This window comes from Scardinius erythrophthalmus, assembly GCF_964197995.2.
Source record: "Scardinius erythrophthalmus genome assembly, chromosome: 20".
Lineage (NCBI taxonomy): Eukaryota > Metazoa > Chordata > Actinopteri > Cypriniformes > Leuciscidae > Scardinius > Scardinius erythrophthalmus.
Window position 1 is genome coordinate 30,412,309 of NC_138240.1, and position 27,176 is coordinate 30,439,484.

The 27,176-nt window shown below is 36.9% G+C and overlaps 1 protein-coding gene across 1 annotated transcript in view; it reads right to left on the reverse strand.

The window, feature by feature from the left end:
* Positions 1 to 1,570: 1,570 nt before the first annotated feature.
* The window catches only part of plch2a (phospholipase C, eta 2a), a gene marked incomplete at its 3' end in the record, with an annotated part of 135,515 nt that continues 109,909 nt past the window's right edge, over positions 1,571 to 27,176 (reverse strand). Inside the window, exons 10-22 of the mRNA XM_081348450.1 lie at positions 23,986 to 24,093; positions 22,883 to 23,035; positions 21,686 to 21,784; positions 21,275 to 21,375; positions 21,040 to 21,147; positions 18,209 to 18,381; positions 17,819 to 17,926; positions 14,792 to 14,916; positions 13,601 to 13,685; positions 12,426 to 12,572; positions 12,213 to 12,292; positions 7,989 to 8,319; positions 1,571 to 3,183 (exon numbers count right to left, since the gene is read on the reverse strand). Of these exons, the coding sequence (XP_081204576.1) occupies positions 1,571 to 3,183; positions 7,989 to 8,319; positions 12,213 to 12,292; positions 12,426 to 12,572; positions 13,601 to 13,685; positions 14,792 to 14,916; positions 17,819 to 17,926; positions 18,209 to 18,381; positions 21,040 to 21,147; positions 21,275 to 21,375; positions 21,686 to 21,784; positions 22,883 to 23,035; positions 23,986 to 24,093 (3,231 nt within the window). The remainder of the gene's footprint in view (positions 3,184 to 7,988; positions 8,320 to 12,212; positions 12,293 to 12,425; positions 12,573 to 13,600; positions 13,686 to 14,791; positions 14,917 to 17,818; positions 17,927 to 18,208; positions 18,382 to 21,039; positions 21,148 to 21,274; positions 21,376 to 21,685; positions 21,785 to 22,882; positions 23,036 to 23,985; positions 24,094 to 27,176) is intronic.

A 27,176-nucleotide genomic window follows, 5' to 3' on the forward strand; every position in this document is an offset into this window, starting at 1 on the left:
CATTTATGTTGCTTTTCCATTTGATTAACCTTAAATGCTTTATTTAATTGTGTGCAATGTGTTTTTGGAGGAATTCTTACTTTGTTTATACCTTGTTATAAATCTAGGGGTAAACACATAGGGGAGCAAATGTTATCAACTATTCAGCAGTTTGTACGCCACTATACATCTTACATCAGACCAGAATATGACAAAGTGTTGCCACTAAGAATAAAATTTGTCATTAAAGTAAATGAGATAGAATGTAAAGTTATTCCTTAAAACTCATCTTTGATCACCAAAATTACATATTTAAAAGTTTTTTCCTTCATGCCTTAAAATAGCTTGAATGTAACTCTACATCCTTGCCTCATTTATTATACACGGTTCTATGAATATGCAAAAAATTAGCTCCGAGATCCACTTGTTGACGATCACACATTGTCGTGATTGGTTACAAGGTAGTTTGTGACGTCAGAAACACCAGCGATTTCAAACCGCGTTACTGAGACTGTCTTTTGTTCACTGCCGTTTTAAAGAGAAAATACTCAGCAATGGTGTTGACTTATGAATTTGCACATGGTTTGTCTTAAATCATATTAAAAACACCACAGACAAATAAACAACATTAAAAACTTGATTTTCACCACTGGGGGACTTTAAACTTATAGATTATTTTGTAATACGACAAGTAATATTAGAACTAGTGAAAATTATGCAAGCAAAAGCAATTACCACGCTGAATCCGACTGTTGCAGTCATTGTGGTTGTGTTGTTTCAATTTCTTCTTTCTCAGGTTCAAAAATTTCATAGCACTTGCCATCTCAAGTATCAAAACACATGAAATGCTGTAAAGGAGGGCGTGGTGGATACGGTGCAAAGAAGTTAGCCAATCACAGCAGTGTGCGTTTACTTCTGTTTCTGCAAGAGGTAACGCCCTTTGAAAATGAGGATAGAAAATAATTTTTTTGTCCTTTTTTGTGCAAAATAGTTAACAAACTTTATAAACTAACTTAGAGAAACATGATATAAACATCTGAAACTGCATTTTAAGACCCCTTTAATCCAGGGAATTATTGTGGTGAATCAGTAGTGCTTACATTTTTTTTATCTATTGCTTTTATCTACTGCACTAGGTTGCATCTTAAAAACAAACAAACAAAAAAAAAAAATAATATTACAGTACCACAGATGCCACAGGCATAATCTAAATTTAGAATGTTTCTGTTTTGTAATCATTTCTATATGCAACCTTGTATATTTTTATACATCGGAAAAAGGAACCTTTAGCTTTTTTTCAACAAATGCATGCACATTTACAAATAATTGGTTGCATCCAATTTAAAGTTTAAAGCTTAGCATCGCATCCCATTTAACGGGGTTGGGAGTAGGTCAACAATGGACATAAAAAAAAGTGTGTGCTTTTAACTTTTTTCGTCAAGCCAAAATTGGAAGGTGTTACAGTAAGTGCACATAAGAAATGTTTGACTGCTCAACATATCCGCAGGAGTATCTTAACGATTGTGAGGTGGAGGGTGGCCACCTTGTGTCCATTTGCTTCCCACAAAACACTCAACACACTCTCGTCCTTTTACAGCTTAAGCATGAAGAAGACCTCGTTGTCTGGGCTCAAGGGGCTTTGTTGGGGCGGTCCTGGTGGAAGCTGGCTCAAAAGATCCAAGCTTGAACAAGGACTGTGGGGTACACTACAAGCTCCTTCAGGATTGCCACGCTCCTCGATGGGGCTCCCAGATGTCCTGGTCAGGCTTTGTAGCCGCTGCCTCTCTTGGGCCTGCCTGGCACGGTTAGCAATGTATCTCACCCGACTCTGGCTCCGTGAGGAACTCCTCCGCAAAGAGGGCATCTCCTCTTCTTCCTGTCCCACTTCGGAATCGATCCTGCACTGAGCAAAGTCTTTGCTTGTAAGGGGTTCCACATCAGTGAGCTGCTTGAGCTGCTCTGTTAGGTCATTCTGGGGTTTTCTTAGATGTTTCCCTTGTTGGCGGCTTGGCCTCACAATGAAACTGCGACTAATGCTGCGATACTTGCTCTCAAAATTACAGACAATATCATCTGAGGTGAGATCTCCAAGACTTTTGGATTTTGAGTTGCTGTCCATGTCTTTTGTTGAGGGGATGGTTGACCTCTTGGAGACAGCAGCAGCAGCAAGCGTGGATGACTGCTTTAAGCCCTCCATGTACAACCTGCTCCACGTGTGGCGCCTCTGCATGGGCCTGATGGGGTCTTTCTCGGCCACCAGAGGCCTAGGCTGTAACTCGTCCTCTGGCTCGCACATCTGACCATCCCGCAGGTTGGGGTTGGACTTGCTCTTGCTGACACGTGAGACGCTGCATGCCACAATGGTTGAACGAGGCTGGTTGGTCCTGTTGGGCAACGATACCTGGTTGTCCGAGTAGTCCCGGGCAGCACTAAGACAGGTAAGGCTTTTCCTGGAAAGGTTGGGCAAGGACAAATCAATCACAGTGTCATTGGATGAAATGCTGGAAGACGATGACACACTATCCCGATGGCTGCTGGGGTCGAGTTTGCTCCAGAGCCTGTCATTTATCGTGGCGTCAATAGAGACTTCGGGGACCACTGATGGGCCGTCTGCTTTTTTTACCGCCTTCATTTGTCCTTCACTTTTGGTTCTTCTGACAGGGGTCCTCAGTCCTGTTTGCAGGCTTCGCCCAATGTCTCTGTCAAACACCCCCTTCAACGCCTGAATCCTTTGAGAGCTCTGAATAACAGTTGTTGCCTTTACAGCATCTATCTCTAGAGTCTGTCCTCTTTTTATTTCAGCGATGTTGGGGTTAATGTCTGCTTTTTGCACAACCTCACCATCTGCCTGGTCTGGTAGAGGGGGCGTATCGCATCCAATGTCAAGGTAATTTGTGGAAAGTGAAGAGTTGATGTGGCTATTCCTAGAATCCTTGCCTCTGATGCTGTATGGACCAATACACTCGGTTAGTGCAAATGATTTCAGAATGTCCTCATTATTTTTCATGGTGCTAATATTTTCCCCATTGGAAGATGTTGTTATTGCTGAGGATGATGAAGACAATGTAGTGGAGGGACAACGTGGTGAGGTATCCAGAGGACTTTGTGTTGAGGTCAAAGGAGTGTTCTCCTGAAATTGCTCAGAAATGGATTCTAGACATGAGGCGTTCAGAGATGGAGTTGGACTCTGCACTTCAGAATTTTCTGGAAGCACATAACAAGCAGAAAAATATTAGATATAAATAGGGACACTTAAAATGCTGTTAGAGATAAGAAAAAACACACAATTAGACTGCATAAAATATATCATGAATGTCAAACAAGGCCAACAACATACAGTTTTGCTCATGAATGACATAATGCAATTTTGTACTGCAAAACAAAAAAGGAAAAAAATAAAATAAAGTTGAAGTGTGTAATTTCTGTAACACGTGTACATTTTTGTCTGCCATTGGTCAGAAAAACATAGACCAGCCCTCAAATTAACACCATTGGTTGAGTCAACGTTGCTGTTTTGAGTCAATGTTTTGATAGACCCACAGAGACATGGTATTTGCACTTTTGGGAGAAATCAACCTACAAATGGCTTAAAGTTGTGTGTGCATATTAAACTTTTGTTTTTTTTCATAAAAAAAAAAAACACACTTCAGCTTTGAGCGCAGTTCAACAAAACCAAATATTTAGACACAAACGTTTGTATTTAAATAAACAAAATATAATACAATGATTTAAAAGATACTGACAAAACAATACAATACAATACATGAATAAATAAATAAAAATAATTAGATTTTGTATATATATATATATATATATATATATTAAAAGTCCATTTTTCTTGTCATGCAAATCCCTCTCTCATTGATGATCAACGTTTAAAAAAAAATAATGAACACTTTACAATAAGGTTCATTGGTTAACATTAGTTAATGTATTAACTAACAAGAACTAACAATGAGAAATACATTTATTACAGTATTTATTAATCTTTGTTAATATTAGTACATCTGTTCATTGTTTGTTAACAAATACAACCTTTTATTTCAATATTGTATTAGTAAATGTTGAAATTCATATTAACTAAGATTTATAAATGCTGAGGAAGTATTGTTCATTCTTAGTTCATGTTAAATAAGGTAATTAACTAATAAACCTTACTGTAAAGTGTTACCAAAAAATCTTTAAGCCCAAATGCAAATATATCAATATATAAAGCCCAATCTATTTCATAAAATATTAGCAGACCTTTCCTCAACAAGTTTCTTGATTTGATCAATCATGTCCATAAAGTATATAAAGAGTTATGTGCTTAAGTTTGCTGTATTATTTAGGGTAATGATGATAATACTTTATTTGTCCCCCAGAGGGAAATTTGTTTTGGGCATACATTTGAAGCTGCGTAACAAGATGACACATTAATAACAATCACATACAGTAGTCATGTCATTCACACTAAAATTCAATGTATGATAAATATAACACGCATCATGATGGATTTTTTTAAAGTTACTGTAAACTTGCTTAAGCAAAAAGCTGAAAAATATTTTTACCTGGTAATTGGCCAGCCCCTCAGTTTTGCACTAAGGATAGAAAGCATGCAAGAAGGAAGGAACAAACAGGCATTTTAACAGGAGAAGTGCAGAATGAAACAGAAGGACTCAGTGTAGTAAAAAAGGAGATTACACCAGGAAAATGCACTGACACAACATGAATGCTTTGTAAGATAACCATAGATAGATGCACAATAAAGAATGAGGGCATGGGAAGGTTAATGTTTAGAGATCCAATTAGTTGTAGTGACTAAGAGGGTTAGCACCAACATCACGAGGAGCTTAGAACCTACGATGTGTGTGATACCTTTAGGAAAAAGAAAACACAGCTGCACCCTCTCATTCATAAATCATATGATAAACCCCTCCACCCCACTGCCCCAACTCACACATCAATATGCAAGAACATAGCAATAGTCAATATTCCCCATGTAGAAAACCCGTGATTTATAGACCTGCCCCAGTTGTAACACCAAGCATCTGTTTTGTGTTTGCTCAAGAGCGTGGGACAGGAACACATCCTCACTACTTATATAAGAGTCTTGTGACTCTCACAGTCTTGTGACAGCACTACCATCAGTTACTTGGCAGCATTAATAGAGAAATAAATGTATACAACAAAATATGTACAGTTTTACCAGTAGTGTTACCACATCTTTTGATCAGTTAATTTTAATTTTACACATACACAAATGGCATATCAGAAATATATATTAATTATATCCACTATGTCAATTTTATTTGTTATTATTTTTATTAAAGGGTAACTCTCGCCAAAATGCAACCTAGGGTCTTTTTGTTAATCTACCTGAGGCAAACTTTCGTTTTAAAAGCATAATGTCTTGGGGCACTTCTATGATAGTATGAAAATCGATATTTTTAAAACACTAAGAAGGCTCGACACAACATGAAACTTTGCTCAAAACATCACCAGGGGCTCTACACATGAACTCGAGCATTGAGAACATTGTTTGTGTACACAGAGTTCACTAAAAAGAAAGATTTTGAACAACTCACTGTAGCTGTGTCCGCCGGCATTTTGACAGTCAAAAATAGTTAATCTCCGAATGCAACGTAACAGGGAGGAGAGTAAAGATGGAAAGCTCCTAAAGCTTAGTTCCATATAAATTCACGGATAATTTGTTGTTTTGTTGTTAGTGAAAATCAATATTGACCTTGTATTTGAAAAAGGATGCTCATATAAGAAGCAATACTAAAATTCAGAGTCAGTTCATTTACATTCAGAGATCGACTATTTTTGACTGTCAAAATGCCAGCAGACACAGCTGCAATGAGTTGTTGTGAGTCTTGGTAAATCTGAGACATTGTTGAGTTCTACAGTAATTGCTCTCTATTTAATCTCATTGAATTATAAGAAAAACAAATCTTTTCTGTCTTAAAGGGATAGTTCACCTAAAAATGAAAAATATCCTATGATTTACTCCTCTTCAAGTCATCCTAGGCATATATGACATTATTCTTTCAGATGAATACAATTGGAGTTATATAAAAAAATGTACTGGCTCTTCCAAGCTTTATAATGGCAGTGAATTGCTGTTTCTGTTTTGAAGTCCATAAAAGTGCATCTATCCATAATAAAAGTGCTCCACATGGCTTCGTGGGGTTATAAAGACCTTCTGAAGCGAAGCGATGAGTTTGTGTAAGAAAAATATTCATATTTTACACGTTAATTCTAGCTTCCGGCCAAACTTATGCAACTTGTGACGTCGGATGTAGCGTGGAGCATCATGGCATATCGTAAAATCAGCAGTACATCGCATTACTTGCATAAGTTGCGCTTAGACTTAAGTGGAATCCGTATGTTTGGCCGGAAGCTAGTTATTTTACTTTATAAAGTTTTAAATACGGATTTTTTTTTTTTACACAAACTCATCGCTTTGCTTCAGAAGGCCTTTATTAACCCCTCTGAGCCGTGTGGAGCACTTTTATGATGGATAGATGCACTTTTATGGACTGAAAAACAGAAACAGCAATTCACTGCCATTATAAAGCTTTGAAGATCCAGGACATTTTTTAATATAACTTGTATGTATTGTATTCGTCTGAAAGAAGAAAGTCATATACACCTAGGATGACTTGAGGTTGAGTAAATCATGGGCTAATTTTCATTTTTGGGTGAACTAACCCTTTAAGGAATGCTATGTTGTTATAAGGTCAAAAAGCTAATGAGGTTTTACGAAGGGAATTACGGACCACATATCACAGTAATTAATGCCAATGTTGGCAAAACCTTGCTCCACAAACATTTCACAAATCAATTACTTCAAAATCACAAAGAAACAATGATGGATGCCCTAATTGTGTCAGCTAGGGAGTTTTGACCCCACTGTCTTGCATGCAAATCTGGTTTTATGATATTTAAGGACACATAAACTAAAAGGAAATGGTGGGCAAATGCACAATAAAACAATATCCAACAGTAATTCTTAATATACTGTGATAGGTTCTCATTGATGACATTGCACAGTGGAGATGAGCCTTCAATGAGATCCACACCACCCGCAAGGTCTTGGAGGGTATCTGTTGGGTTCCATCACAAACTACTGAAATCTATATTACTGAGGCACTGGGACATTCTAAAACTGAAGATCCATCTAACTGCGTACACCTTACCAGCGAAAAACAAGGGGGATTTACTGCGGATCTCCTCCATTTTCTGGGCAAACAGAGCATTCATCTCACGCTGCAGTGTCCCCGCGGCCCGTTTCCGGTTCTCCATTCCCCGTGGTGGAAAGATGGTGGGTAGATCAAGGCTGGTCAAACTGTCACAGCTGCTAGAGTCACTGTCAGACAATCTCTTTATGTCATTCACCGATCTAGTCTCGCTGTGGTTGCTGCCATAGTTGGGTGGTGCAGGGCATTGCCGACAAAGGCTAGTTTTGCCGTCTGGAATTGGAGGAGGTGGGGTGCATGGGGACTGAAAGAGTCGGCGTGGAACGCTACATGAGCGAGCATTTCTGACAGTTAGGTCTTCAGTGGGGTGAAGGGGTTGTGCAGCCAATGTTTGCCGGAGCTTTGCCTTTGATCTAGGTAAGGGTACAGGCTTCGGAATAGCATGGGCGTCTGATTTGGGCTTTGAGTCAGTTTGGGCCAAGGCTTGTGGTTTGAGTATGGGCTCTGGCTGAACTTGTCTGGAAGCTGTTGGAGACCGAGATGCCCTTTCAGGTCTAATGGGAGCAGGAGTGCATTGGATGAAGGTGCTTGTATCCTTCCTCTCCAATTCAGGACTCTCCTTGGAACCAATTACACACTTTATGCAATTGGAAGTCATCCCAACCCGCCCGTAGCTGTTGATAGCAACACGTGCAAACACACCCGGCTTCTCATCCAGTGGATCCTGGAGTCGCAACTTGTTGGCTCGCTTCAGAGGTTCGCTCACTGCACCCCTGTTTCTGTAAGGTGTTGCACGGGGCTCAGGATAAAAGAAAGTACTCTTACCTTTACTGTCGTCAGGGTGAAGCTGCCCGTTGGTGCCATGATCCCATGATTTGCCAGGCGCGCTATCTCCATTGTGGTGGACAAGTGGCCCCTCTTCCGATTCTCGCTCTTCACTGGCACCCTCCGAGCTGCAATCTTTTGTGTCAATGGAGATCTCAGGGAAGCCCCTCTTGACTTTGGGTTGGCCCTTGGTGGGGGCACTGGCTGTGCGGCGCAGGAGGTGAGCACCGAAGGTGGTCTTACGTTTGAGCAGAGCAGCAGCATGGCTGTCGAGAGACGCCTGCTTTGGGTTTCTGTGAAACAGTCCTTTTATACCACTGACTGCTCGAACCTGCAATGGGACATCGGAAAAATGGGTAGGCAATATGAATCTAAGAGATGACTTATGGAATCATCTAAACACTATAACAAATAACTAGGCTGTCATATGGGGAGCTACTCTTTCAATCCCCTTCACAATTAATAATAAGTCTTCTTCAAACTTATTAACCAAACAAAATATGTGTACCAAACCACTTTTGACTTCTGCCCAGCTGGAAAAAAATAGCTTAAACCAGTTTAAGGTTGTTTGCTGGTCCTTAAGGGGCCTCCCAGCCTAGCCAAGTTCCCAAATGTCCTTCTAAAGCCATCAAACCAGACCAGTCTGACAGGAGAAATAAGGGCTGCATTCCCAAATGCATCAGAAGGCAATGACTTGTCTTATGATGCAGCCGAGATTGGTGGCCAACTAATCATAATGGGTTGGTTTAAGCTTTTCACAGCATCGAATAGAGACACAAAAACACAACAAAACACTTTTTTTTTTCTTACCTGCTACATGATCAACATCATTTGATGAGTTTTGTTAGTTCAAGAAACATAATAATTTACCAAGATTTATCCACAAATTGTCGGCTAAATTCTGTTATAATATAATGCAACAACTTCCTGTATTAAATGTGTTACCTTTAGAAAGCAGTGACATTTTAAATAACAAATGTTATGGCAGAATTTAGTATCATCAGACAAATGTGGGTGATCAACACAGACCTTTAAACATGAAGATGCAGACAATGTTAGGAAATTGTAGTGGTAATGAGTAATAACTGAGAAATGTGAATAAATGTCAAGTGAAAGGTGACATCTCTCATGAAGAAAATGACACTGGATTATCTGTTAAAGCAATGTAGGTGATGCCTAGCTTTTTTGGAATAGAAAAGCAAGGATTTGAAATCTTTATTACATTATGTTAATAATTACAGAGGTATTTAAGAATTTATTTTCTCTCAAAATAAACAGCCATTTCTCTGCATAACACCCAGTGTCATTTCATGAACCGTGTTCAAGTAGATCCATGTGAGAGTTCAGCCATCTGATCTCTTCACTAATGATGCATCAAATAACTTCATGCATTTGCTAGTAAATGTAGTGCATTTATGCTAATCCACACAGTTACGACAGCTATCTTTTGAGAACATAAGATATGTTTAACTCCAAAAAAGGATGTAAAAAAGTACCTGCTAAATTCCAGCTCTCATAGTAGACCTTCATAGTCATGGATAGGAATAGAGAGGATGTAACGCACTTCACAAACCAAGATCAACGCATTTCTCTCATGGACTCTACTGCTTGAGTGCTCTATTACTGCGAACAAGGCAGCCAAAGCCCTATCATTGCCCTTAAATGCCCTGAGTTAAGTGAAATAGGAGTGAACGCTGTCGCCTGCTATATGGACATTGGCACTGGATCTGCTTTAGGGGTCAATGAGAATGCAGCCAAGGAAGGAAGTCACAATTATGTCACAACTCATTTTGCATGAGTTGGCATGGTGAAAGCTAGCAAATGAATCAGGGCTTAACCGCTCACTGGGGGGAACGGGAGGGGTTTGCAAGGAGCATGCAGGGTGCTGATTGGGTCTCACTACACCTGAGTTTTGAACGAGGATCCTAATAATTTCCTGCCTCTATAGACAGCTAAGATGGGTGCACTGAAATCACAAACATAAGAGAAAGAGAAGTAAGAAAGAGAGAAAGAGAGAGAGGGGAAAAAAACAGACAAACTACACAAAGAACATTTGTTGTTGACGCCGAATGTTAAGGGGACACATTATGGACAAAAGCATGGCATAAGTAAGCAGTGAGCATGTTTACAACATCATGTGTCACTTTGTATGAATAAGGTACAAACTTTCTCATTACTTTTTATAGCATTAGAGGTGCAAATATAGATATATTTGATAAATCTAACATAAAATTAACCTATAGCATGAAAAATAGGTAGTAGATACAGGTCTGTATCACTCACATATATATGGTTATTAACAATTATTATGGGAATTAACAATTAAAATAGCTGAAGTGTTGACTGTATTCATTAAGACAACTATTGAACCCAGTTACCAAGCTGACTTGAAGAAAACAATATTTTTTATAGGAATTTATTGGAAACTCACACGCACATCAGAATGGGTACCAGGATTGCAGATTCAGACTGCTGGTATCACTGCTGACATCAGTCAGTAGGAGCTAGCTGTCATGATTCCTGTCTTGTATTCCCCTGATCTTGAATGGACTTTTATGTTATTTCCTGTTTTGCGCCATGTTTTGTAGTCCTTTGTAGTTTTTATTGTTGATTAGTTATTTGATTGTTCCTAGGTGTGTCTTTTTGCCAATCACCCCTTGTGTATGTATACCATATATACCATTGGGGGTTCCTCATGTTCCTTCTCTTGTGTTGTCCTTCTACGGATCTTATGTCTGTGCGTGCTTGTTGTCAGTTCTGTTTGCCTTCCTTGCCTGTGTCTGGATTTATCAGTTTTGCCTGAATTTACTTTTATTATGTTTGCTGCATTTGGATCCTACCCCTGTTCCTCTGCCACCGTTACAAATTATCTGAGATGCTCAGCTTGATCATGCCCCTATGGGATCCTAGTTGGACTCTAGATTGTATTGTATTTTATATCAACTTGGCATTGCTGCTGAGCGGGTCTGCTTTTACTGTGGGTAGTGTGACAGGTACATCATGAATATCACATTCATCCTCCACGACACCCACAGTAAAAGCAGACTCACTCAAAACATGGCGCAAAACAAGAAATAACATATAAGTCCACACAAGACCAGGGGAAAACAAGACAGGAATCATGACACTAGCTACAGGTCTCTCTCTTGGTGTATAGGTCTCTCTCTCTCTCTCTCTCTCTCTCTCTCTCTCTCTCTCTCTCGGTCTCTCTCTCTCTCTCTCGGTCTCTCTCTCTCTCTCTCTCTCTCTCTCTCTCTCTCTCTCTCTCTCTCTCTATATATATATATATATGAAGAGTTCAGATGCAAAAGCCTCTAAGTGCCATCTGAAATTTTCTTCTTGAATGATCATTTTTTATCAAGCTCGTATATTTAAGTTCAATTTCACTTAAATGACAATTAATAGGTCATTTTTATATATATTTTTATATATATATATATATATATATATATATATATATATATATATATATATATACATACATACATACATACATACATACAGATAGCTCCTACTGACTGATATCATATATTTATTTTATAATTTTTTGCTATAAACTTTTTTGCTCTTAAACTTTTGCCTATTTATTTGTTTATGGTGTTTGTTTGATATTCATTGCTAGAAAGTAATGAAATCACATAAATCAGGATTTTCAACATCAATTTGGGTTATGGAGTTGCAAACCACATATAACATTTATTTTTAAATAAAACCGCTCATATAATATTTATTTGACGTCATAAGGTTGATAATCTATATTTTGTGAAATCCTTTTACTGATTTGTTAAAAATAAAGTTTTTTTAAAGAGTTTCAGATCCTGTTTTGTACTATATAGATGTTATTTGAGTCTATAAATATATATATATATAAAACATACTTTGATAAAATTAGTGTTTTAAATGAGTAGTTTAAAATTAGTTGGCAGGGAATCTTTCAAGTAATTTCTTTTTTGATGGAGTACAGTTACCTACGATACCATTTAGCTATGTTAAGAACCTACTGTGACAATCTACAACAAACTATTAAAATGACATATTTACTGTAAATGTGCAATGCCTAATGACCAGAATAAATATTAGAAAGTTAGAGACTTTTTTTCCACAGTCTTTTAACACATGATTAGAACAGAGTATTTTTTGAATTGCAGATTAACAATGCCAGAAATGCCCTTGGCACACAACAGCACCAAAATATTTGTTCTGTTAACGACATGAGGTGCCCACCTTACTGGTGATGTCATTCACTGTAACATGAACAAAGATGGAAGCTTCCTCCATGCCTTCCAAATACACATGCCGGTAACCTGACAATCAAATATAGACAGATAATCAGGTATAAGCAGTAGACTTTAATTAATGACTTAATACTTGACTAAATATATGCCAAAGACTACTGAAAATATTTTTTTTTTCTGATATGTAAAATTAAATTGGTACCTGGAATCATGCTGTTAAAGGCGATGGTCCTCTGGCCAATAAAATCTTGGCCAATCGGGTCATGATCCCAAACCAGGAAGCGTATAAGAGCAATCTCTGGCATGTGAAGAGTGAAGACGAGTGTCTCCTCCCACATAGGATTAAATCCTGAGAGAGAAAGATAGAGGATGGTGTATTAGAATTAAATAGGCTTATTTTATGCAGAAATAATGGAAAGGATGAGAGGATTGGAGGTGTCAGAATGTTCACATTCACCTACCTTTTTCACTCAAACAAAATTACCTGCTTGACATTCCCAAACCAGACAAAACAGGCCACTTAACTGAAATTGCTTTCCTCAGAGTGGCTGAATAACTTAAACTTGCAAGAGTACTGTTACACTCAAATGTTGTCATGGATTTGTCCATTGTTTTTAACACAGTTAATCAACAGATATAGGGTCCTTCTTAGACAAAAAGCTCTAACATACAAGTTGACAAAGATCATTTTCAATACTCTGTACCCTATAGAGTCTGAGGTCCCACATGGCTCTATTCTTGGGCCAATGTTGTTCTCTTTTTTACCTGGTGGCATTATGAAAAACAACCCCGACAAGAGTGAGCGGTTCCTCAACAATTCCTTCCAAAATGATGGCCCTTCATGACACTTTGTGTTCTATAACATAAAGAAAACCAGCCCAATTCCAAACCTCAATTGCACACAGACACCTCGAGAAGGTACATATCCCTTAATAGTCTGCATTTGACAACACCCAAAATGCTGTCAAGTTGCAATTTCCAAATGATGCTATACACCACCACTAAATCAAACCTCCACTTTTCAAATAACACTTAATGACACTTCAAATCTCAGTCACTTTATTTTATCTCGGTACTGCTTTATATGCACCTGTGAATCACAGTGAATCAGAAAATAAATGCAAATGCAAATGTAAATCAAGTTCATGAATTATTGAATTGTTTGGTTGCCGAGGGATGTAGTTTGAGGTGAGATCTAGTACAAGTATCATGCATAAATATACTGCACCTCTTCCAAACAAATGAACACTCTAAGTAATGGCCTCACGGTTTAATGACACTTTACTGACCAATCCCCCAACAATAAAAGGTTAAATGTGCACACTGTGTTGTTTGTGTGTATAATATAGAATCTGTCATGGGATATTGCTCTCTCACCGTTGTCATCAACCACTCTGGTTTGCTCTTTGCAGCAATCCACTGGTAGACCAATAATCTCCACTTCCACAAATGGGTCAATTATCTAAAGAAGAAGCATTTATAAAAGATTTAAAACATCCCAAAATCAAACTATGCAACTATTGTTATTTGTTACAGTACCTGTTTAAACATCTCAAGATAAAATTCTTGAGGGACAAAACTTCTAAGGGACACATATTTGCTTCATACCTGTGTCATTTGTAGGTAGTGATTTGCACATAAATACAGAGTTTAAGCACACTGTAGGCTATTACCTTGTCTTTATGGTGATTTGCTATGGTCTAATAATTGTATAATTTTAAGGAATGATTACATGCTGTGAGAAGGCCTGATTACATGCAGGCTAACAGACTGCATTTTCTTCCTTAATAAATTAAACTAGTTATCAGTGCACATTATTCAAGAAAATGTTTTGGATATCATAGCATATGTTTCGCAATCCATTCAAATCCTGATGGATAGAAGGCCCTGGCATTATTCCTCAATGAATATTCCGTTTCACTCTTCACATTATGGAAGTTAAATGCATTGTAACAAATCATAAATATTTCTATGGTGTGTAGGAATTGCAGGGGTAAATCAGAGGCATTTGAATCGGTAACGGTCCAATCCGTAATGCACAAAATGTGTGAACTTTAAGCAATCTGATGAATGTTATAAGGCCAATTTACACTGCAACAGACACTACGCCGTTTTTTTTTTTTTTTTTTGGATCAGTGTGATACCTCTGTCGGTGTCTGTCGAAGCTTTTTACTGCAGATTGAACATGCTGAATCGGCCATTTGACGAGTCATGAAACGTCTGAGAAGTGACGTATAACAATCTGTGGATTGTCCAAGTTGGTCTGTGACTGTCGATGCAGTGTGAATTGGCCTTTATATTTGTGTGAGCTTAAAATGTGTGCTAAACTTTAGATCTGAAGCTTATAGGTTGCATAATTCAGAATTATTCTGGATAAGCAACATGTTGTGTTGCTTGCTTGCAAAGTAGTTGAGTAGATGAGTGACAGTTTTAGTAATAATAATGGGATTGGACATGTTCTACTATTGTCATGCTGCTTGCTTTCTGTAAACAACTTCAATAAGATTTTTGTTGTTCATGCTAAAAGGACCATTTGAAGTTGACTATTTAAGCACTGTCATGATTTACCTCTCCTCGGTCACCCAGCATGGAGTCTTTGGGTTTGGGTAATTGCTGGCCACTGATGACCTTAAGAACCAATTGTTTTTTCAACCGACCTGGTAAAGGATCCTCAGCCATTGGATTAAAAGAACCTGCAAGAACAAAGGATAACAGTTCCAAATTAAATTCCATATCTCAGAACATCAATAACTCTTTGGCGAAATAGGTTCCTAGTTTGGCTTGCTTACTTAGCTTTGAATAGCTAACCTTAACTTTGACTTGATCTATGGAATGATCGACTGATCTATTGAATATTGTTCATTTCTTTAATAAATGCCATCGTTTTGTTTCTATAACAATAAAATGTAATTTGTTGACTTTATCATTGTATTACAATGATTTTGTGATTAATATAATAGTAAAATCTGAATGGAATATTCCTGAATGGAATATACAGTCAAACCAAAATTCATTCAGACACCTTCAACATTTCTCACATATTCACAGTTTATTCACTATAGTTTAGAAAATGGTAATAAAATATGACAAGAACTCAGAGTTATCAAACCAATTTATATTTTACTGGTTTTGGTCATCCTTCTGTTGGCCATCCTTCCTTCTGACAGTGTCATAAATGAATTAGGTTGAATATCTGTCAGCTGTTAAATTTAAGTACACAATTAATAATACCAATTTAGTCAAGTCAAGTCAAGTATATTATAGCGCTTTTCACAATAAAGATTGTATCAAAACAGCTTCACAGTATTAAATTAAAATAATACAACAAGGTTTGTTTCTAGTGACATTTATTGATTGGTAAAATTAAATTAAATATTCCCAAAATATCCCCAACTGAGCAAGCCAAAGGCAACAATGGCAAGGAACTGAAAGACTCCATCAGGTGACCTATGGAGAAAAAAAAAAAAAAAACTTGGGAGAACCCAGGCTCAGTCGGGGGCCAGTTCTCCTCTGGCGTTTATAAACTAGAGGTCGGATTGTAGTTTGAACTGTAAGATTAAGAATATTATATGAATGCCTGGCTGAAGAGATGCGTCTTTAATCTAGTTTTAAACTGGGAGAGCGAGTCTGAGCAACGAACAGTATCAGGAAGGCCATTCCAGAGTTTTGGAGCTAAATGTGAAAATGATCTCCCTCCTTTGGTGGATCTGGATATCCTAGGTATGACCAAAAGCCTCGAATTTAGTGATCTTAAAGAGCGAGATGGATTATAAGGCGATAGAAGATTGGTTAAATAGACTGGAGCTAAGCTGTTTAGGGCTTTATAAGTCAGTAGCAATACCTTGTAATTAATACGGAATTTTATAGGTAACCAATGTAGAGATGATAAAATCGGTGTTATATGATCATATTTTCTTGATCTAGTTAGAACTCTAGCGGCGGCATTTTGGACTAACTGTAGCTTGTTTATTGAGGTTGCAGGACAACCGGCTAATAAAGCATTACAGTAATCTAGTCTCGAGGTCATGAACGCATGAACTAACTTTTCTGCATCAGAAACTGATAGCATATTACGTAGCTTAGCAATGTTTCTAAGGTGGAAAAAGGCTGTTCTTGTAACATATGAAATATGATTTTCAAAAGACAGGTTGCAATCTAATATAACACCCAGGTCTTTTACTGTAGAGGATAAAGTAACAGGACATCCTACTATTTAGGTCAAACAACTACCAAGCAATGCTTAATTTTGTTCAGTCTGTGGTGTAAAAAGGTCGCATTAGCAATTAAAGAAAAAACACTTAAGCAAAACATGAACAGGTCAAAGTGTCTGAATAATTTTTGGTCCCAAATTTTTATACATTTTACTGGTAGTCCACTGTATGAAGAATTTTTGGGTATGATATGTCACAGTTTACTTTATTTTGCTATCCTCACTTACATAAATGAACTATAGTGTCCTGCACCTACTAGTAAAAAAATATAAAAAAATGTATCTGATGTCTGAATACTTTTTTGGTTTGACTGTATAATATATAATGGAGTAAAAAAAATTACAATGCAGCTACACTATAGTGAAATATAACAAAACCAGGAAGATATTATACACATACAAAAGTTTTAGATCGGTAAGATTTTTTATGTTTTTAAAAGAAGTCTCTTCTGCTCACCAAGGCTGCATTCATTTGATGAAAAAAACTGTATTATTGTGAGATATTATGACAATTTAAAATGACTGTTTTCTAATTTAATATATTTTAAAATGTAATTTATTCCTCAGATGATAGCTGAATTTTCAACATCATTACTCCAGTCTTCAGTGTCACATGATCCTTCAGAAATCGTTCTAATATGCTGATTTTATGCTCAAAAAACATTAATTATTATTTTCGATGTTGAAAAAAGTTGTGTACAATTTTTTTTTCAAAATTCTTTGATAAATAGAAAGTTCAAAAGAACAGCATTTATTTAAAATAGAATATTTTCTAACATTATAAATGTCTTTACTGTAACTTTTGATCAGTTTAACTCATCCTTGATGAATAAAAGTATTGATTTATTTTATTTCTTTCCCCCAAAAATAAAATAAAAATTCTTACTGACCCCAAACTTTTGAATGGTAGTGTTCCAAAACATGGAATGTTACAAAAGCTTTAGATTTCAGATAAATGCTGTTCTTTTGAACTTTCTATTCATCATAGCATCATGAAATAAAAATGTAAAAAACTGTTTTCAACATTGATAATAATCATAAATGTTTCTTGAGCATCAAATCATCATATTAGAATGAATTCTGAAGGATCATGTGACACTGAAGACTGGAGTAATGATGCTGAAAATTCAGCTTTGATCACAGGATTAAATTACACTTTACTGTATATTCACATAGAAAACAGCTGTTTTAAATTGTAATAATATTTCACAATATGACTGTTTTTGTTTGTATTTTTAATCAAATAAATGCAGCCTTGGTGAGCAGAAGATACTTCTTTTAAAAACATTAAAAATCTTACCGATCTAAAACTTTTGACCGGTAGTGTATAGACATACACAATAAAACTGACTAAAAACTATCAAAATAGGAATGCAGAAACTCACCTTCACACATGCAGGCAGGTTTCTGGATGTAACCACAGTTGCCGTTGCAATAAAACTTGGCTCTGTTGAGTTGTAGCACTCTACCCTCTGACTGGTAGTTCAAAGCAACTGAAAGAAAAAAAAAAGTGACAATTACGATTATATTTACTAGCAAATCAGTGGTGTAGGGCCATTCCAGCAATTAAAATAAAAATAAAAATGTACCTTTTTTATTATAAATAATTCCTGTAAATCTAGTTGTGTCTTCAAAGAATTGAACCATTTTCATATTAAATTTAAATGCTGCATGGAGTAATGAGCAGCAGATTCCCAGTATGTTTCAGGCATACGGTTTATTCTCAGTCTCTCCAATATAAACATAAATATTTGTTTGTGGGTGGACTGGCGTACCCAGATGGCAGCCAGCATTCCAGAAGGGCTGTGGGTTGAAGTTGCTGGAGTCCACGCGATAAGGGGAGGGGTAGATGCGGGAGAGCTGGCGCTGGTTGAATCGGACGAACTGCACTGGCTTCTGCTGCATTAACTGATGGGCCTTGGTCTCGCTCATCGACGACACCTGCCAACTGCAGCTGCTCACTGCAGAGCAAACCACATGCATGAGGTGCTGACATATAAACACTGGACTGCACCCATCTGAACAACTGGAGCAATATGGAGGATGAGTGCTAATGAAGTAATCAAATATCAGTCAAATATAAAATCACAAATACAAAAAAAAAAAAAAACAGACATTTACAGACAAGTGTTTTTTCTGAATCCATTTTCCAAATGAGTTAAAAATTGCACAGCTGATCACATGAAAACAAACACACTAGAAGAAATGTTTTTTATGTTTGAATTTGGAATGTTTTGATAAAAATAAAACAAAGATTGTTGGAGTACTTTTTACTATTTTAAAAATAGAAATAATACTACTAAAATACTATATGTCTTTCTACTTCAAAATTTCATGTTTAATTAAATGTTTTTTTTTGTTTTTGTTTTTCTGTTTCTTTGTAATTATTTGTAAAATCTACCAGACATTTCTGAATGAAAATTGTTTCAAAGTAAATCCTACACCATTTTTTTTTTATTCAGTGTAATTTCTTTGTGTAATGAACTTTAATCTGAATTGTAATATAACCTTAAAGGATTAGTTTACTTCAGAATTAAAAAAATTCTGATAATTTACTCATCCCCATGCCATCCAATGCTAATGTCTTTCTTTCTTCGGCCGAAAAGAAATTAAGGTTTTTGAGGAAAACATTTCAGGATTTTTCACCATATAGTGGACTTCAATGGGGTTCAAATTGCATTTTCAATGCAGCTTCAAAGGCTCTACACGATTCTAGCCGAGGAATAAAGGTCTTATCTAGAGAAACAAACAAACAAAAAAAACAAGTATACTTTTTAACCACAAATGCTCGTCTTGCACTAGCTCTGCGATGCGCCACATATTACGTAATCACGTTGAAAGATCACGCATTTCCCAGTTAAAAAATGTAGGGTAGGGCGAGTATCAAAAAGATTTGATACCAATCTTTCATTTGAAAGTCACGTGTCTAGTATCTGTTAAACCGCATTTTTCATCTTAAAAATGTATCTAAATTACGTCATATGCTCTCAATGAAAAATGCATAACAATTAGTTCATGCGTTCATGACATCAAGGCTAGATTATTGTAATGTTATTATGGGTGGTTGCCCTGCACGCTTAATAAACAAACTACAGCTGGTTCAAAACGCAGCAGCTCGAGTTCTTACCAGAACCAGGAAGTATGACCATATTAGCCCAGTTCTGTCAACACTGCATTGGCTCCCTATTAAACATTGCATCAATTTTAAAATATTGCTGATTACTTACAAAGCACTAAATGGTTTAGCTCCGCAGTACTTGAGCGAACTCTTAACGCATTATAGTCCTTCACGTCTATTGCGATCCCAAAATTCTGGCAAGTTGATAATACCTAGAATATCAAAATCGACTGCTGGCGGTAGATCCTTCTCCTATTTAGCACCAAAACTTTGGAACAATCTTCATAACATTGTCCGGGAAGCAGACACACTCTGTCAGTTCAAATCTAGACTAAAAACACATCTCTTTGACCTAGCATTCACATAACACATTATAAATTTCTATAATTCAATGTTAGGCTGCATAGATCAGGTCAACCGGAACCGGGAACACTCCCCATAAATCCTGATGTACTTGTTACATCATAAGAAGGATGGCGTCTACGCTAATATTAGTCTCTCTGTTTATCCCGAGGTTTACCGCAGTCCGCCGGATCCAGGCTGTATCCAGATCTGATGAAGGACCTGCGTCTGGACACGATGACAACGCAGTCCTGAAGTGTCAAGCAGTCCCTCCCCTGTTAACTGAATTCAGCCGGATTCCGGCCGTATCCAGATCAGATGGTGGACCTGCGCCTGGACCCATCCATGACGCATCCATGAAGTCCCAGCCTCATCAGCCTTGTGAAGGCCACATCGACACGACAGCCATCGGCACTTATCCTCAAAAAACTCGTCTCCATATAAAAATAAAGGTGACTTGACTCCAACTTCAAAATCATTCGATTTTGAAGTTGTTTTACCTTTTATTATTATAATTTTTTGTTGTAAATGGTGTTTGACCATAAAAACTATCAATGGTGTTTGATACTATGACCATAAAAAATGGTGTTTGACCATAAAAAAATACTACGTGTCCTTGCACGTTCGCTTTGTAAACATGAGGTCGGTGCATCCGCCGATGTCACGTGTGATCTTTCAACGTGATTACGTAATGCGTGGCGGGTCGCAGAGCTAGTGCAAGACAAGCATTTTTTTTTGGGGGGGTGGGGGGAATGACCAATCGTTTCTCTAGATAAGACCCTTATTCCTCAGCTGGGATCATATAGAGCCTTCGAAGCTGCATTGAAACTGCAATCTGGACGGTGTTGATAACCGTTGAAGTCCACTTTATGGAGAAAAACCCTGAAATGTTTTCCTCAAAAACCTTAATTTCTTTTCGACTGAAGAAAGAAAGACAGGAACATCTTGGATGACGTGGGGATGAGTAAATTCTCAGGAAATTTTAATTCTGAAGTTAACTAATCCTTTAATAAAATAAACATTTCTAATGGATTCCTCGATTGGTTAAGTGCTCAATGGAGTTTCACTCTAGAGCCTAAATAAAGAATACAGTTTTCATCAACCTCACAGGAAGTGTTCTGTGTGCAAATGTTAAGAGATTTTCACATATATTTTCTGTTCTTCTCACCTTGTGCCTCAAAGTCAGGTATGCCGACAGATTTAGTGTATACCAGATCAGAAAGTGCTCTTGACAACTTCATGGTTTTTTTCTTTCTGTTGAAATAGATTACAGTTACAGTTACATGAAGGTTGAAGCATATCAACACAAAATATTGAAATATTTAACTGACTATACAGTATACTGTATAAATTCACACATGATGAACAGTTCTAATGGTACCTGCTGTGATGCGCTGGTGCTTTAGACGCCCCACCCGAGCTCTCCTGATCGGTGTCCGTATCCTCAAAACTGGAGGATTTTTTCAGTTTACTCGTCTTTTTCTACAGTGCACAGATGGAGTTGAGGTGATGCAGTGTTAATTAAGTCAATATGTAAGAGATAGCCGAACACTATTGGAAAATAAACCTTGAATGGGTGGCCAGGACTCACAAAGCATTTATTACACAGCTGAATCAAGTATTCCAGAGAGCTGTATACACACATTTTATTATTTCTATTAATCATTCATTCAGTATGAATAATTGATCTATGCAGCAGAGGATGTATTTTTCAGTGTGTGCAGTGTGTTATTATGGGAAGAAACATTGTTTTGTTGAATGTGGGTGCATTTGCTAAGTAATCTGTAAGTACCTTGCGTTTGGAAAAGCTCCCCATGAAAGATTTAGACACACGTTTGTTGCCACCGACGTTGGCCTCATCTCCAGTGTCAGTACTGTCTTCTGCTTTCCCCTGAATTCAAAATATTGATGCATAGCAGTGAAAATCTGGACAGGGGTGTATAAACTAAATATACCAAATATACACTAGACATTATCATGACAGTTAAACACTTACAGTGTGCAGTTACAGTAACAATAGATACACTTTCTGCCGCGGATGGACAACAGACTTATTCTTTGACACAATGATCACTAGGTGGCGGTAGCAACCTATTCAAACAGGATTGTTCTTGCTCTTTCTAAATGATTGATTGTGCTGTAGACATACTCTAACACTAACAAAATACATTTATTTCAATGTCCTTACTATGCAAGACAAATAAGCCTCAAATAAGATATGATCATCCACATTTACACATAAACCCATTATTCAGTATTTAGCAAATTGATCCACCTTGATGAATGACAGTGTGAACTAACTTAGCTACTTAGCTATAACATAGGTCATTTAGATTTAGAAATCTTAAAAGGTACATTAAATAGACTGGGAGAGGGTGGACTTCAGGGGAAAATGCTACAAAAATATATCATATTGCCCCCCTTGCCTATTTCTCTGTGGGCCGTCAAGGACGGCAGTGTAGCAGTCCTGTGTAGTTGTCTTATTTAAATATTAGGCCTCAAGTAAGTCCTTAAATAACCACATTATAACCACACAAGGGCAGAACTAACCTAATTAAAGTACTTGCTCAGTATTTTTGTCTTGTTTTCCAGTACAAATACCTAAAAATTCTTAAATAAAGATCATTTTACTTGAGAAGCAAAATTACTTAAAATTGTATTCTGAAACCTTAAAATAATAATAAAAAAATATCTCTCAGAGGGGTCAGAAACAATAAAATTCAAAAATTCAAATGGAGTATAAAATCATTTTTCTTTACTTACAGACAGATATTTGTTATTATTTTACACATAAACTCACTTAATTTTGATTGTTTATTAAGACTAAATTGTTTTGCTTCTCAAGTAAATGCAGCTTGATTTAAGAATGTTTAGATATTTGTACTGGAAAACAAGACAAAAATACTGAGAATACATGATTTTTTTGCTGTGTTTCCTGGAAAGGGGGGAGTGACATGTAAGCAGTTTGGGTCAAGTACAGCGTATTAACCTTCTGCGGTGATTTGTCATGTTTTCCCGTGGGCGGCAGGGCTGCCATGGTAAAGTTGTCTGGATCTTCCCGGTCACGAATCTTTGACTCCTTCATGAGGTTATCTAATTTTTTCTTTGCAACATTTTCCGCCTGCTTCCTGTTCATAGATGTCTGGAAAGTGGGAGACACAGAGAGAACTGAATTTGAATGGACCTCATGTGACGCCTTAAAATTAGCATTGCAATAGCATCTTCAGCTTTCTACAGAGAACATCAAGGTCAAAATATGAATTCATCAAAATATCCAGGTCAGTTCAACTTAAGTCCTTGACCCAATTTTACACACACAGAAAAATTCATGACAAATATTCACTTACAAAAATGCCTCCTTTATTTTTACATTACGCCACTTAAAAGAGAGAGGAACTTTCATCTAAAATGCATGAGCCTTTGAGGTTTCTCTAAGAGCCTTTTGCAAGCAGTACGATTGAAATGTGCTGCTAAAATAACATGCCAGACATAGAAGGACTTGAAGAATTGAGGATTAGGGTAATTCTCCTTAAACTTTCAAGAATATGTCTAGGGGATATTTTAACCCTAAATGAAACAATAATAATAAAACACATTATAAGACTAATGACATTATTTTCATGATAAATAAACACATTAAATCTCTCCACCAACTGTTAGTAATAGTTCTATAATGTGAAAAAACTCTCATTCCTATTACTATAATATGAAAAAACATTTATGAAGGACAATTATAAGAAAACATAACTATATTTTTTGTAGTATTAGTATTTTAATTAAAAATACACAATCAGAGTTCTTGAAGAAACAAATGTTTCATCAGAGTTCATAATACTAAAATCTTATATTTATAAATGATATAGTATATTCTGTATATTAATGACCTACTGCATATGCCAAAATGTGCAGCGTATAATATAACAGCGGACATCATGGAATGTTGTATCCCACAATGCACTCGATTTGCCCTTCTATTTCCAGTGTGTTGAATGAACATTAGCTACTCTCTCATTGTTTGATCGGATTACTTAAAAGTTAACACATTTTTTCCACAAAGTATAATTTAAAATACAATCATCTAACATTACTTACATCTCCATTCATCAGCTTACAGTCGTCCTCCATCTCATCTGCACTGTCTTCATCAGACACATCCCCCTCCTCTGCGTTCTCGTCTATATTTGCAGCCAGTTTTTTACCCTATGAAACAAATAGAAAACGTGAAAATTATGTGTCTGCATAATTTCAACTAACATGCACAGCTTTAAGTTAGACACTGATTAGCAGCACAAAGTCGAACACACCTATTATTTTTGTAATTCCTTTGTTGACACTAATGTTGCAGAACTAAATGTGGCCTTTAAGACATCATCAAGGCAAAGTAAACATCATTTATGTCTTTCTGGTGCTGATTAGGTGGTTTTAATGAGCAATCACTTTCAACCATTCATAAACTATAATATGATGACACTAACAAAAATACTCTGGAATCCAGTTCCTAACCTACAGTGAAATATAACATGGCCCAAAATCGTATTTCGCACAGCTGTAGGTTAAACATCTTTTTTTTTTTTTTTTTTTTACCCTGATTGGCTGTTGTTGTCTATTTTCAAATAATTTTTCATTTTAATTTATTTTTTCAGGAAATGTTAGTGTAACGGAGGCAAGCTAGAAAGAGCTGTGCAAGTAAACCTCACTCTCCTGGCCTCGAGGCGCACTAGCGACTGACTCTAGAGGCTGCGGTCTTAAGCGTCTTTGTTAGCGCGCTCTCCTCCCATGCCAGATACGGCAGTTGGAATCCTGCTTGGAGCGTTGCGAGTAGAAATGAAAGGGTTACATTGGTGCCGTGACCCGGATGGGAGTGAGGTTTAGGGGGGCGAGTGTACCAGAGGCAAGCTAGTAAGAGCTGTGCGAGTATACCTCACTCCCCTGGCCCCAAGAGGCGCATTAGCGTCTGACTCTGTAGACGCTGTGGTCTTTAGCGTCCTTGTTAGCACGCTAGCCTTCCATGCCAGAAATGCTGGTTCGAATCCCGCTCTGAGTGGTGCAAGTAGAACCAGAGTAATTACATTAGGACACAGTGTAAGGACACATTGGCAGTAATTGGAAGAGTTGGGGCCAGATATGCAAAACAGGGCAAATTAGCATGAGAGCGCAATTTAAAAAAAGAAAACGCTGATGGGAATGGAAAGTTCTGTGCGCAATCTACTGACAACAAATTAAAGAACACAGACACAGCCGGATCATTTCAATAATGACCAATGCAAGAGCAGCCCAAATTAGCATCTGGTTTAAGACATGCTTTGGGCAGTAAATAATGGTGCAAAAACCAGTGAATTAACTAGCGCAAACCTTAGTAAATCACCTTGCATGATACATTTAAAAACTTTCCTCTCCTACAAATGCATATGCAATAAGGTCAGTCGCAAAAATAACTGTGCATGCCTTTTCAGAGCAAATTTTTCACTGTGTGTCTTTAGTAAATCCTGACGCCAAAAGAGGGTTTGCGCTGGTTCAAGCTATTAGTAATCTGACTCTCGGTTTCTTGTAGCAAAAAATCTCTACTAGGATCTATACACAAATGTTTGAAAGCAAATGTTTTTAGCTACCAAAGCTTGATTTCATGTTTGTGTTTATCATGATGCAATGTATAACCCAACACAAGTACAAGTTGCATGAACAGTTTTACATTCATATAACACATGTATACTATATATAAAAAAAATACTTTTTTAGTGGTCTCTAAGTAATTACTTATTCAAAAGAACTTATTTAGAGAGTATGCTATTTTGGAAGCAGACAGACATTTGAAAGAAACTTTATCACCCCTTTGAGGACTGAGCTTTGCTACTGCACGAACGCATGATGCAAGTACATATAACTGCCTACTTGCTATACTAAATGCATTTTTATCTGCATTTCTGTAGAGAATGTTTCTGGCCCAAGGGTGTTATAGAAGTAACAGCATCTTACAAGACAATTAAAACCCAGGGGACATCCCGGTTCTTATCGGTTTTGCTTTATCAGTAAAAAGTATGATTAAAGTGCACAGAACAGCACTAATCTATGTACTACAGAGATGCAGCACTGACACTGACAGGGACATTAACAGAAAGAGGTCAGTGATAGATAGACAGAAATGGGTAAATCAATAGAGGGTCAAACTGTGTGTAATTAGATTTAGTGTGTGCTGTTAGTTCGCGTTGTTTATTGGCTTTGACGTTGCATTAACACAATGTAAAATCTTTTTAACTCTATACCCAGTTTTATTAGTTTTTGATTTTCATCATCAGGGATTAAATTCAAAGTATTGTAACTTTTGTACTACTTAAAATGAAACTAAATCTATCAATTAAACCTAAAGGTATGCTCTACCCCAAAAAAATGTATTCACCCTTATGTTGTTCCAAACCTATATGAAACCTGTTCTTCCTTCTGCAGAACACAAAAGAAGATATTTTTGGAGAATGTTGATAACCAAAGAGTTTTGGTTCCCGTTGACTTCCATTGAATTGTTTTGTCCATAGAAAAGGAAGTCAATGGGAACCGTTACCAACATTTTTCAAAACATCTTCTTTTGTGTTCCTCAGAAGAAAGAAATTCATACAAGTTTGAAACGAAATGAGGGTGGTGACAGAATTTTCATTTTTGGGTAGAGTCGAAAACATTTAAGTATATATTATAGCTTTGTTCAACGGTAACAAAGCAAAATTCCAGTCAAATTCAACGATTGAGCTGCGATGAGAGTGCATTATAACACACAGTCTGTTTTCTGGGCTCCCAGGAGCCACGTGCTCCATGATTCACAGCCTGTGCCGAGCAATTTGTCAATACGACCGGCTGGCCCAGTTTACAGTTCAGGATTCACTTTCTAGTGGGAACGTCAGTCTGCCTTCCAATTATAGCGCCAATTCGCTTGCCGAGCTGCTCTATCTACGGCCCAATTTCCAAACCTCACACTTTATTAAAAGCACAGGAGAGGGCTGGACTTCAGCAAATAGATTTTATATCATTAAGACTCTACGGTTTTGCTGCTCTAAAAGTTTTTCTGATAGAAAACGACCAACAACAGCAGACATTTCTCTTATTCTTTGGTAAAAGATTACACATAATAACATTTTCAGAGAAAAATAAGCAACATATTTAGCACCAAAACAATCAAATAAAATAAAACAGTACAGTTTTAATACCATGCACTTTTTTAATTTGCATAAAATAAATTGAAAGCATATTTTTGCATATTCTATTCTAGTAGCTTAATTATAGTATAGTAATAGTTAATT